Here is a 13,466-nt window from a genome sequence, read left to right as displayed (position 1 = left end):
ATGTTGTGATGTAGCTGGTCACGGCAGTGCTATTTTTTATATGTATTCTTGGGTAGTTTAATCTCTAGTATGTGCAAAGAATCATATTTTAAGATAATCTGATCTTCAGTTATGAAGTAACTAGTCAGTACTGCAGAGTAGAGTACTGTGGAGTAAAATCTATAATATTTCCCACTGAAATGTAATGAAGCAAAGGTATAAAGTAGCATAAAGTACTGATTCTGCCACAGTTAGCCAGGTGACCAGCCGCTCACTGTTTCCCTGCCAGGGCAACATACAACACGGGGAAGAGTGTGTATTATGTGTTGCAGCACAATTATTTGCTTTTGTCATCCATGAAATCCTACTGTGGGATTTTTCTGCGGTTTGTTGAGGTTGGTAAAATGTAACCCTTGAAGAACCTTGTAGGAAGGTTCCCTTAAGGTACTCTGTTCCACAAAAATTGTATAAAGTACCTAAAAATTTGTCCATCACTGATAACCAAAACAAAGTATCAATAAGTAATATGAGAAAGGTGACTTGTGTACAGCTTGGTCATGAAGTGTTATATCCTAAAAGAGCAACTAGGTCAGTTCAAAAAAGATACATTTGAAATGTGATCTTATGTTTATTCTTTCTGTTTGTCATACATACTAGCACTTAAATAACCCATCATGAGATTAGACCCTTGTTGACCATCTTAGCCCCCAAATAGAGCCCGAGCAGAAAAAACAGCTGTGATGAATTTTAGAAGGTAAGTCATGTTTATTTATCTTCACACTTAAAGAAGTGCTTTGCTCAACATGTGGAAACTAAACATCGACCTTTGCCAAGCCCATTTGTTGTAGAAGGTTTATACTTTAGTCCACTTACAGATGCCCATGCAGAATATTGATTATGCACATCTTATTGGTGTGTTGCATTGCTAAGAGTGAGGATGGGTGAGGTCTTTGAACTCGAGCAGACTGTATGACTAATCTGTCAGTGATGTAGACTAAAGCTCCCCATTGCTGAGGTGCTCATCATTCTTTCCCTTTGAGTCCTCCTCCAGTCTGCTGTGCTGCCATAACCGCAGAGGTTCAAATTTATCAGCACTTCTGTACACTTCAGTTCGTACTCTCTCCTAGCCAGCACACGCATATGCACTTACATATGCATGCATGTCATCCTCTGCAACCTTTCAAAACTTTATTGTTCTCAAAGGCCACTTTTTACTCCATGTTACTCAATTTATGTCAACATGTATTTACCAAACATAATGAAATAGTGCACGGCAGTTTGCTGTATGAGCTCTAAACGCACCATATGATCTGTCCTCTCTATGGTACCTGTTAATTCTTCAGAGGAATAATGATCCACACTTGTCATGCCATTTGAGCCTCCAGTGAAATCTGAAGTCACCGACAAGATATATTTGAAAGTGGATCTGGAATAAAAGAAGAAGATATATAGCTGTTGTATAGCTCTGTGAGTAGAGCCATATTGCACTTACTCCACCAAGGTCATAGACTCAGTTCCCATTTTGGCTTGCCACACTAAAAATTTGTGCACTTGCGGCAATGTACAACTCTTCCGACAGAAGAGTGAGCCAAATGACATATGCATGATGCCATACATAAAATAGCTTGTTGACTTTCTAGTGTTGAGAACAATCTCTAAACCACTTGATACTACAGATACAATATACCCTTAGTGAGAGCCTTATGCAACATTCAGTCAGGGCTGCAATCAAAGATTTTCCATTGGCTTGCTCCGAATGACTTAATGACTGAAAATGAATGGTAATCTCATGAGGTATTAGGTTAGGGACAGAGGGCTTATCCAAACTCACTACCATCAAACATGCCCAGACGGTTTCAGTGTGGCTCAGAGAGTACTGCTATTGTAGCAACAGTAATACATACAGTAAATGACATGACCCCCTTTGTTTTGACAGTTTTGATCATATGCTTGTCATGTGTTGACAGGCAAGCTTAAACATGAATTTATAACAAAAAATGTAATTTGTGGTATAGATCTTGGAACACAGAATATCTAGACATTAAAAGGGAAAACGTGACTGGAAACATGTGAGAGCACTTTACCAATGTTATGCAAGTGTTGCTACCTAACATGCAGTGCACAGGGATTTTGCATGTGAGCTGTCAAAGTCGGGTGGTCTGTGTTAACCTTTGCCCTGTGGTACCCCAGTCACACCGTAGCATTTACACACACACACACACACACACACACACACACACACACACACACACACGCATATTTTCACACACACAAAGAAAGTATACACCAACTACACTGTCAATGTTAAATATAACCTCATATGTTGTGGTCAAGTGGACAATGTTTGGGCTGTACTTCGAGCTCGGTATTTCCCCTTTCTTTCCCACCAGTCTGCCCAATCAAACAGCTAAAACTATGGCTATCTGGCCCTGATAGTATAGGTCTATATATAGAGGGGCCCTGTGACTGAGCTGGCTCTAAGTGTCAAATTCCAGGCGCACTCATCCGTCCTGGCCGGATCAGCACCTGCTGCTAACTATAAACCAACCCACCCCCAGTGCTGCACCCCAGGCTAGCTCACACTGAAAAGCCAATGCCCAACCAAACCCCAGTCTGGAGAAGAAAAAAGATCCAGGTTAGATTCAGTAAGTGCTTTCCCTGAGGCCAGCTCAGAAGGGAGGGGCAGAAATAGAGATGGGAGCATTAGAGGATGTAATGTGTCCGAGTGAGATGCCCATCTTTGCTTTTTCTATTCAAGTCTGATACATAGCAATGCCTTTGACATTCTGAAGTGGTCTAGCCAGTGTGACACTGCCAGACTGAGCTGTGCGGAGCGGTTCAGTCCAGGATTCGGCATTTGCACAGGGATCTTGTAAACTTGGAGTGTGCTGTGGATTTTGAGAGGCAGTTTGCTGGATGAGGGGCAGATATTTCGACACAGAGGAACTCAATGCCCTTGGGAAAGCCTCATCATTGGCCAAACGGTACAGTACCAATCATTCTGTCTTTCTCTACTTAAGCTTTTCCATCTCTAGTCAGTCCTACACCAAAGCAATAAGGACAGCTTAGATAAAGGGTATATATTGGGCAGAGCTAATGCAAAAATTGTCAATTTCCATATATCTGAGATGAATAATAATAATCTCAGTCCTTGTAATTTAAAATAGGTTGCACTTTATGTACAGTTTCATGTCTTGATGAAATCTTGTGAGTTTTTAAACACGTAGACTACACAAAATTTCTGGTACATGACTAAATGTTTTTATCAAATTAAAGTGAATGTTTATATATTAATTTAATTTCAGGTTGCTTGCCACTGCTTTTTAAGGCATAGTGACAGAGTTATATTTATATTCTGAGCCCCTTTTGGAAGTTGCAAGTATTCTCAGAATATTTTAGGGTTAAAGATACATTTATTGTTGGCAAGCTAACATAACAGAAAAAACTACACACTTTAGCCTGTATATTTGGGATTTATACACTATTGCCTGTCAGTGATATTCACCAAATGTTACTTGTGGTATAAATGAATGAGATACACACCTTTCAGGTGACAATATCTTATTTCCAGTCCAGGAACAGAGCCCAGAGCAGACTGAAGCAGCGGACTGGACTGGCCACAGTTAGAATTTGGAGCTTGTGGACTAGCGATGGACAGCTGGACTCTCCAGGGGGACAGCTACTCCTTCCTGCGCAGTGCGCCCCGTACTTTTTCTATGTGCCATCGTGACGGCACCCCCAACCACGTTGAAATCTTTGACATCATTAACGTCCCTACTCAGCGCAGTGCCATCTCTGAGACCACTTGCCTGTGTGACATTTTTGGAGACGACAGAGAGTCGCCCTCCCATTCAAGCAGTTCTGCTGTCGGGTCCTTTGTCCCTTCCCAGAGGGAGTTGGACGGGATAACTGCTGCATCACCACTGGTGGATGATCTGAACGAGTCCTCAGGCTCTTACCACACTGCACAGGGCTCCAGTGAAGGAGAGGAGGGCTTTGAAGATTCAAGAGAAAGGCTTTACAGCCCCTTATCGCAGAGTCTTCTGGTGTCTTCGCAGAGGAGGCTGTCAGAGGGCGAGGGACTGGGCTCAGGGCATCCAGACGTTTTTGAGGGCAGTAGCTCAAATTTAGAACCGAAACGGAAATCGCCGGGACCTCAGCTTAGTACAGCTAGCCCACCATCTGAAGTCTTCAACACTGGTGAGAGAACCTCCTCTCCTGAACATAATAGCTCCTATATCATCAGTCAAGAGGGAAGAGCTTCATCTTTATCTTCTTCCTCAGTCGAAAAAAGACATTCACCATCATCGTCTGATCTAAGACAAGCTCATTCAGAAGCTGAACCAGGGAGAAGTGCTCCTACTCTCAAAGACAGACGTAACAGTCCCTCACATCAATCGTTAACTCTAAGTCACTCCTCTGAGCCTAGGAACTGTGTCAGCTCGTCCTCCTCAGAATCAGTCAACAACCAGTCACCTGAGTTGAGGGTAGCACAAAACTCACCTGAGCCAAGGGGCAGCTACATTAACCAACAGAGCAGTCCCTTACCCAAAGAGTTCACTCTAGATTTTACAGAATCAGCCTCTGAATCTAGAGCCACTCTTTCATCTCCACTACGCTCATCCAGTAGTACAGAGTTATCATCCCAGTCAAGAGAAACATTGGCCTCCCCTGAGCTAAAAAATAGGCCCTATTCCCCTGATACTCAAGCATCATCTCCTTTTGCTGAGCTAAGAGGGAGGGTCTCCCTGCCTGATCTTTTCAGCAGAGGCTCCACACCTGATTTAGAAGAGCCTCCCTGTTCTCCTGAGCTGGTTTCAGATCCTTCCACTACAGGAAGAGACACCACAGCTACTCCCGAGAGACGAAGCTCAAGGTTATCAGTTGAACCAGGCAGTACTGCTTCTACACCTGCCCCACGTTACACACCTCCCTCACCTGTAATTTCAACAGCAACATCTCCTGAGCTTGCAGAGAATAGCGTCTCACCTGAACTGGGACACACAACTCCCTCACCTGGCCTGCTCAGTGCTGCCTCTCCGGCTAAGACAGGGACAAGAACTCCCTCTCCTGGTTCCCTGCCTAAAATAAGACACATTTCAACACCTTCTGAAATCAGAACCCAGGTGTCTTCGCCTGTGACAAGTTATAGTTTATCTCCATCACCTGAAGTTAGGAGCAACTGCTCTCCCATAGAGCACAGACAAAGTGCTCCCTCACCTAAAATCAGGATTACAGCATCCTCACCAGAGCTTCACTTTGACTCTGCCTCAGAAAGAAGCTTCACTTCATCCCCTCATATCACAGGGATTTCATACACTGTTGTCCAGCCCGAGGACAGGAACACTCCTCCATTTCCTGAGCTCTGTCGTCTCTCCACCCCTGAACCTGATAGGACACTTGTGTCCCCTGAAGCAAGCACCCCTACCCGAAGCAGACACAGTACACGGAGCAGTGTTGCAGAGTCCACTGGTACAACACGAGACTTGCCTCATATATCAGGCTTCAGAAGCCCTATTCCGCAGCCTGAAATTACTTTGTTGCATCAACCGAGGCACCAAACACCTTCACCTCAGCCAAAGCATCAAACTCCCTCACCTGAGCTAAGATATCAAACCCCTTCATCCGACAAGCATCAAAGTTCTTCACCTCAGCACCTTAGAAGTAGAGATCCATCACCTGTTTCCCTTTCTCCTGAGCAGATTTCACCCACAGCCCTGTCCACAGAGTACCACCCTCAGTATACACAGTCTACTCCTCCTCCTCTGAGAAATACACCTGAAATTGAGAGAGATTTCTCTTCACCAGATATTGCAGAAATACAGTGCCCCAAAAAATTGGCAAAAGACAACGTGTCACCCACAGTTGAATTGGACAGAGGAGACAAATCAGTTTTTGCTGAAATCAAAAGCAGTTCACCAGGGGTTGCAGATTGTTTACCTGTATTTACTTCACCTTTCTTTGCAGAGAAAAAGATAGAGAGTTCATTTAAACAACAAAGCACAAAGAGAGAATCATCACCAAAGGGAATAAACATTCAGGATAACTGGAGTTTATCCTCCTTTTCTGGGGAAAAACAAGACTCTGGCCATAGTTTTTTTCAGAAAGAAGACACTTTTAATAATCACCTAATTGAAATTAAGTCTCCTTCCCCTAGTCTTCCAGTCTCTAAGGACAGGAGTCCAACCATTTCACCTGTCCACAGGGCTACATCTGTCTCACCTGTGCAGAGACTGGGAAACCCACAGCTCCAGTTCACTACTTATCCCCTAACTTCTGAAAGCAGTAGCTCATTAAAATCAGCTTCTACACCTGAGCACTCAGGAAGACATCTTTCAACCAAAGTTAGACGTGAAAACAGAGAGAGGTTGACAGAGGACATGGCCCACCATGTAAACAGAAGGCGGACTCCCTCTCCACCACTTACCAGGTTTACACCTGTCCACATCATAGCCCCTGAGAAACCATACAGACATTGGCAGAACAGAAGCCCCTCTCATGTTGTAGCATCCTCACCAAGTGGTAATTTAAAAAAAGCAGTGACAAATAGGGAAAGCCCCAATGTTGCCCCTGTTGACAATAATAGCCAGGCCCACTGGGTCAGACTAGGGGAGCAATTGGAGATGGAGAGGGAAATGCAGCTGGAGGAGGAGAGAGAGATAGGCAGGGAGAGGCAAAGGGATAGAGAGATGGAGAAAGAGAGAAAGAGGGAGGAGCGGGTTCCTGAAAAGGGGGAGGGGTGGCAGGGGGATGCCAGTTACAGAGGGGAACAGGTTGAGCTGTCATTCAATGCCAGGAATAGAAAAGGGCTTGCAAGTCGCAGCGCAGCTCCCACAAGCAGAGAGACCCGTCAGGGACTGCCAACAGTGCATTCCTATTCAGAGAGCTTGCTCGCTTCCAGACAGCTACAGCAACAACAGAGTCTTCTGAGACGTGTTTCCCAACAAGACACCAGGGGTGGTGGTTCAAGCAGACGGCTTCAACCTCCTCTACACCAGAACAAGAATAGGTCTCCTGGACGTGTGGCCACGAGCAGGCCCTGTCGGAGTTCCAGCTCCAGCATGGGAAGTGAGCTTGATGAGGCAGATAATGAAGTGAAGTGGTTTACAGACTTGGCTTTTCACAGTCTGTCAAGCCCTGAGGTAGATTACCTTGACATGTACAACTCCAGCCACCGGTCATCTACCAACATTTCTCAACCATCTACCCAGGAGAGCCCTGCTGGGGTCAATCCCGCATGGCTGGCCTATGCTGACTTCAGGGGTTCTGCTCCAAAGCTGGACAGTGATGAGCTCTCCTTCCAGCAATCACCTGCATACTACTCAGATGGCCTAGATCCATCAAGGTGCTATGAGATGGGCAGCTTTGAGTGTGTAGATGTGGCTGTGGAAAGAGAGGACTCCAGGAGGGTGAGAAGAGGAGTGCCAAAGAGACAGATCCAGCTGAAGAGAAAGAATAATGCTGAAGGGAAGCAGGATGAGAGTAGTGAAAATAGTAGTCCTGGGATACCAGTGTTGATGGAAAGCCCATCTCCAAAGAGTTACTCTAGAGAGACATTCATGAGACAACATAGTACACCAGCAGCAACGCAAGACTGCTACCCTTCTGAGCACAGCCTGGAGCCCAATCAAAAAAATGAAAGAAAAGGCAAACTCCAGAAATCTGCCTCCCTGGATGAAACATGTTCTAAAACTAAGATGGCTACTTGCCTCATCAAGAGTGTGTTATCCAAGAAGATGCAAAGTGCTGATAAACAAACAGATGAGCAAGCAGAAGAAGTGAGCCCTGCTTTTGAGGAAAACAGCCCACCAACAGAGAGTGCAGTAGCTCCACAGAAAGAGTCTCCAAAACCTGACACACATGATCTTAGTTCCAGTCTCCCATCAGATTATGGTCTTTCATCTGAGGGTTTTCTTGTGAGAGGAGAACCAAGCACAAAGGATGAGGTCAAACCACCAAAAAGCTTTGGAGTGAGATCCTATAACAGGCCAAGTTCATCCAGCAGCAGCAGAAGTGTAAATTTTTCACAGACTGACAGTGAAGAGGCTGATTCCCAGAGCAGGAATGCAACCTCATTAAAATCTGAAATGCGATCAGAATTTGAAGTGCCATTTGATAGTAAACAGTCCACAACTTTAGTACAACGAGCAGATGACATTAAAACATGGGACGAAAGGGAGGGTGGTGACTCAGCAAATTCCACTGCCGGGAGCACAGGAGCTCCTTCTGCCACTGGAGCCGACAGCACACAGGTCAGGATGACAAACAGAGACCAGGAATGTGAAAACACAGAGGACCATAAACAACTGCAACAGGGTGACAAGAGCGCCTACAAGTCAAAAACACAGGAGATTACACTCAAAGCCGTGGAGAAAAAGAAAGCTTCTCTAAGTGTCAGTCTCACACCTGAGGCAGAAAACAAGCCCAACGCTTCCTCCCCAGAAATGTCCTTAAGAGAAAAAGATGAAAGAGGGGAGATCAGTGTGGATGAGAAAACAGAGGGAGATGAAGGAAATGGCAATAATAAAGCTAAGGCCCCTATTCACAAAGTTAGAGATGTGAGGCGGCTTGTGAAAAATACATATAATTTGTCTTTCAAAGCAACTAGTGCTGTAATACCATCACATGTGAATGAAGAGAGAATGAAAAATTTTGATGAGGAAAGGAGGGAAGAAGTAAAAGAAGAAAGGAGGAAAGAGGTCATAGCAGGCGGGGAGCAGGAACTGAGGCAAGAAATGAGGAAGGAGGAGAAGAGGGAGGAAAGGGAAGAGGAGTACAGGGTGGAGAGGAAAGTGCAACAGAGAGAGGAGGTAAATGATTCAAAGAAGCCGACCTTATCTCCACCTCCTAAAAGCAAAGGAAAGCCCCTGTCTCGTCCACAGCCAATGCAAATAGAATACAAGGCTGTTTGCTGGAAAGAAGACAAAAATAAAATGTCATGCAGCAAGAAAGAATCAGAAAACCCAGATGAGAAACCCCAGGCTTCTCCAGAGTATGTTACTGAGATAAGCAGAGAATCACAAAAGTCCTTGACTGCAAAGCCACAGAATTGCACAACAGGAGACACAGCAATTTCCAAGCCTTGTCAACATGATCTAAAAAAGGCAACAGAAAAACAAGAGGCTATGACAGAAATGCAAAAAATTTCAGACAAAGAGGGTGAAGCTGTGGTGGTTAGAACAGACAGAAAACCTCCCATGCTCGGAAGCCTCCCCAAACAGCCCAGTAAAGAAAGAGAGGTGTCCACAGCTGTAGTGTTGATAAGGGATGGATCCAGCAAGACCAAGACATCTGCATCTCCAGCCCAGGAGGAGATTCCCAACCCAGTTCCAGCTGCTTCACTTTCACCTGGGTCCACTACCCCTGTCAGTACCTCTGGCAGTAGTGGCCACTCAGTTTCCATGTTATTGAAAGAGAAAGGCTACCAAGCAGACATTGGAGCAGTGGTGGGTGACAGTCAGAGTGCAGCTGGAGAGAAAGGGGCTCCCCATAAGCATGTGAACTGCCTGGAGATCCCCCTTCAGATCACCATGCCTTCAGATGGTAGGCAAATTGAGGCTCATAGAGAGAGGACATTCTCCTCATCATCTACTCCCTCTCGCCCCTCAGTAGTGTCTGAAAACACTGACACCCTTACAAAGACCACAGAAGATGACGGAGTTTGCACTAAGCCTCCAATAAAAGACACAGCAAAGCAGAAAAGTGCTCCTCCACTAAGGAATACACAAGAGCAAACACCACCACTCACCAAACAGAAGGATCTAGGAGATTTTGAAGCAGTGAAAAGAGTAGATCCAACTTTTCCCCCAAGGTCCCCTGCAGTAAGACGATTCAGACCACAGCCAATTGAGGTTAAGTCACTGTCTAAAGACCCACAGAAACAAGAGAAGCCCACGAACTCCACAGGAAACAGGCCTCAAACAATTGAAGTTAAATCTATAGCTAAAAATTCTCAAAAGCCAGCTGTGCCTCCAAAACCAAGCTGCAAATTTAAACCTGCAGATTTAGGAACAATGCCAAATGAAGCACAAAGACTCTCAACAACAACATCATCTGTCAAACCACAAGGTGAGGAGAGGTCTCAAACAATTGTGGTGTCCTCGCCAACCATCTATAGAAAGATCTCCAATGAGTCCACATCAACATCAAACTATACAAAAAAACTAGCTGTGTCTGCAGTGTCCAGCCTCAAGCCTCCACCTAGCAAAACAACAGCAACCACCATCTCAAACCTCTCAAACCAGTCGACAGCACCATCAGAGACAGAGGCATCTAATGACAGAGGGCATCAGCAACAACCAGCTGCCTCACCTCAAAGCTCCAGATACACACAAAGACCAACAGCCTTAGCTCCAACATCCACTACTTGCACAGGTTCAACCTCAGCTCTAGGTCCAGTTCCTGACCCACTAGCAAACCAAGTCACTGGACCCCCCTCAGCTGGAGCCAACCAGCCAAGCCAGCCAGCTGTTATGGATCCAAACAGCCAACCACAATATCCCAGGATGGCATACCCTCATGAACAAGCTATGCCAGTAACTTCAAACAACACAAAACAACCCACTGCTGTTCCCACAACACAAGTGCCAGGATACACACACCAGCCATGCCGCAGATCACTGTCCAGTGAGCACCGCCAAAGGACAGATGACCTGTGTTTTTATGCATCAGATGACCCTCCAAGCTACGATGAAAGAGAGAGCTTTAGTCCTCTCATGCTCCCAGATCTGACCCCCAGGAGGTCAAATCACTATCAACCCTCCTCCCGTCCTCCTCCCTGCTCCTGCACAGCTGGCTGCCCTTCCCACCCTGGTCTTGTACCTGCTCACCATCACCGCAGCCCCCATAACCTCACCCCCCCTGCCCCTCCACACTCTCCAGGCCAGACATTACCCTACCCAATGGCTCAGCCTCCTCTTCGTCCCCTCCAGTGCAGACCTGACCCTCAGCCAATGAACTACCAGCCCGGCTCTCCCAAATCAAGTCCTCTTGGTCCAAACCAGCCACCAGCATTATACCAGCCTCTCCACCAGCCTCCTCCCTGCCCTCCCCACCCCTCACTCATGCAGGCCTGCACTGCTGACCGGCCATTGCAGCCACCTCAGCATATTGACCCTCGACGACCCCCTGTACATAGATCCCCTCAACAGCAGCCACCAGGCATGGCTGGGGCTCCTTACAGCGATTCTGGCCACAGCCACTCTCCTGGCCTTCCTCCTATGGATCCCCAGTATTTGTGTGGCCCTCAAAGTCTGGGGCCATCCTATGGCTCTGAATATGGGGGTGACAGCTCTAGTTTGTACTCAGAGAGTAACTATGGACAGACACCTCGCAGAGTTCTCCTGGATCCTGAGACTGGCAAGTATTTTTATATTGAAGTGCCTGTACAGCCACTGAGGAAAATGTTGTTTGACCCAGAGACAGGCCAATATGTGGAGGTGCTCATCCCACAGCAGGCAATGTCACATTCAGGACTGTATCCTCCCTCAGCAGCCCCATACCCATCTCTCCACAACCCCAATATGTATGCCTCTGCACCACAATACATGCCCTATGCAGCACCACCTCCCCCAGCCCACCCCCAGGCTCAGCCCCAGCCACCCCGCTATCCTGAGGCCTCTGCTGCAGCAACAATGCACCCAAGTGGGCCTGGGGTCAGATACAGGAATCACTCTGGTCAGGGGTCCAAGCCAGAGCCCCAGAACAATCCACCTTTGGACCAGAGCTACCTGGAGAGTATGTATTATGTCCCTACAGGGATGAATGCAAGCCCCAATCCTACCCCACCAGACTATTACCACAAACATCCCCCCAACCTACCCCCAACAGGGGGGAAAAGGTCCTGAAATAGAGGATAGAGGCCGCCTTCCTGGAGCCTGTTGGGTTTTAAATACACAGTGTATAAAAGGGGTGTCTAATGTTAGCCTGTGCTGTTATTTGAGTTTTCACACTGCAACTGAAGAGAGCGATTCTTGGTTGTTGTTTATTTGCTGCTGCTTATTCTGTGCTAGGCTGCTTTAATAGAAAGAGATATATGATTCTTGAGCTAATGTTTTGAAAACATGAGAGTAAGCCTTTTCCATGAGGTGTTCTTAAGATGATTGCCTAATTTCAAAATGATCTACTAAAACTTTTGTCACTTTTGATACAGGGTTATAACATCATACTGTAACTTGAGCTGTCATGCACAGGCACTATAAATCAATAGGTTTACTAATTTACTGATGTTTGTACTTTAATAACAAATGTCTCCAAAAAAACTTGAAAATACTGTTTTAAAAGAACCTCATATTTATTTTGTTATTGTTTTTCTCTAATACTGGATGGGTGAGTTTGTGCACATGATGTCTGTAACAATGCCAATAAAATGTATCACATATCACATTGCTCCTTTTTTCATGCTTTAATCTCTTTTTCTATAGATCCTCTCTATAGTTCTCAACATTTATTTAGTGGCCAGATCATGTACTGTAACTAAGGTGTTAAATACTGGAGCTTTCTGGTTATGTAATTTTCCAGCTAATATATTCTTGTAAAGAAGTGAGAGGTCCAGCTAGAATGGAAAATACAGTTCGGGGAATGAGTATAAAGACTAATTTTTACTGACTCTTTATAGGCAGGTGTCTGTGCACACAGGATATGTGCACAAACACTGACTCCACTCTTGTTGTTGGTGTCAGTATCACTAAATTAAAAAAGACATGCAATGTGGGTTACGTGAAACCAAATATTGGTTTTAACAGTCCATTAAACATGCTGATTTCCGATTGTAACAAAGAATACAGAGACTTTGTTGATAGCATGCACAATAATGATCAATTATTAATTATTGAAAGATATTATAACTGTAATGTGTTTCATGTTGGCATATTTGAAACCAGCTTTGCAAAGGAACACTTTAGCTGCATCCCTTAGCTTTCTATCTGCCTTTAGAGGGCACTGTAACTCCAAACAATGTGCAATAGCTATCAGCCCTAATTTATGATCATTTCCATGATTTGGAGTCACTAGGTCACATGACACAAAAGTTACTGAAGAAAAATGATTACCTCACCATAACTTTTGAATACAGAGACAGCTCTGATATTCAGAGTAAATAGGTACTACCAGGTACCTCCGATATGCACTTGTTGCGATTGTGAATTTGTAGCGACACATTGTACCACTGTGACCACTGGATGGTGCCACAGACCAGTACAGCAGCTTAAAAGCCCCATCCTAAAGGTATCTGGTAACCTTTTCCTGACAAGACCCAGTGAAACACAATATGGTGATTTTCTAATCAGAACCTGGCCCTGTAAACTGAAACCAGAGTCTAATTTGTTAGTCTAGAGGGACAAAATTGGCCTCCCCTTTCTTTGATGTGGATGGCAGTAAAACTAATGAGAGGTCTGCCCAGTTGCTATGAGGGGCTTTAGTGTGTATTTGTGTGTGCTTGTGTCTCTGCATGTGCGTGTGCCTCAGTGAACAAAACAAGGTTTCATCTG

At 45.3% G+C, this 13,466-nt stretch overlaps 1 protein-coding gene across 1 annotated transcript; it reads left to right on the top strand.

Annotated features, from left to right (window-relative positions):
- Window positions 1-8: 8 nt before the first annotated feature.
- LOC139637830 (serine-rich adhesin for platelets) lies at window positions 9-12,366 on the top strand. The gene is made up of 2 exons (XM_071506732.1): window positions 9-2,963; window positions 3,551-12,366. Exon 2 carries the CDS (start codon window positions 3,630-3,632, stop codon window positions 11,823-11,825), a length of 8,196 nt encoding a protein of 2,731 aa, XP_071362833.1. The 5' UTR covers window positions 9-2,963; window positions 3,551-3,629; the 3' UTR covers window positions 11,826-12,366.
- Window positions 12,367-13,466: the final 1,100 nt, after the last annotated feature.

This window comes from Trachinotus anak, unplaced genomic scaffold, assembly GCF_046630095.1.
Source record: "Trachinotus anak isolate AG129_WGS33_773 ecotype Australia unplaced genomic scaffold, CSIRO_AGI_Tana_v1 ptg000021l, whole genome shotgun sequence".
In the NCBI taxonomy this organism is placed as follows: domain Eukaryota; kingdom Metazoa; phylum Chordata; class Actinopteri; order Carangiformes; family Carangidae; genus Trachinotus; species Trachinotus anak.
The sequence above is the reverse complement of the archived record's forward strand: the minus strand, read 5'-3'. Positions and strand labels throughout refer to the sequence as shown.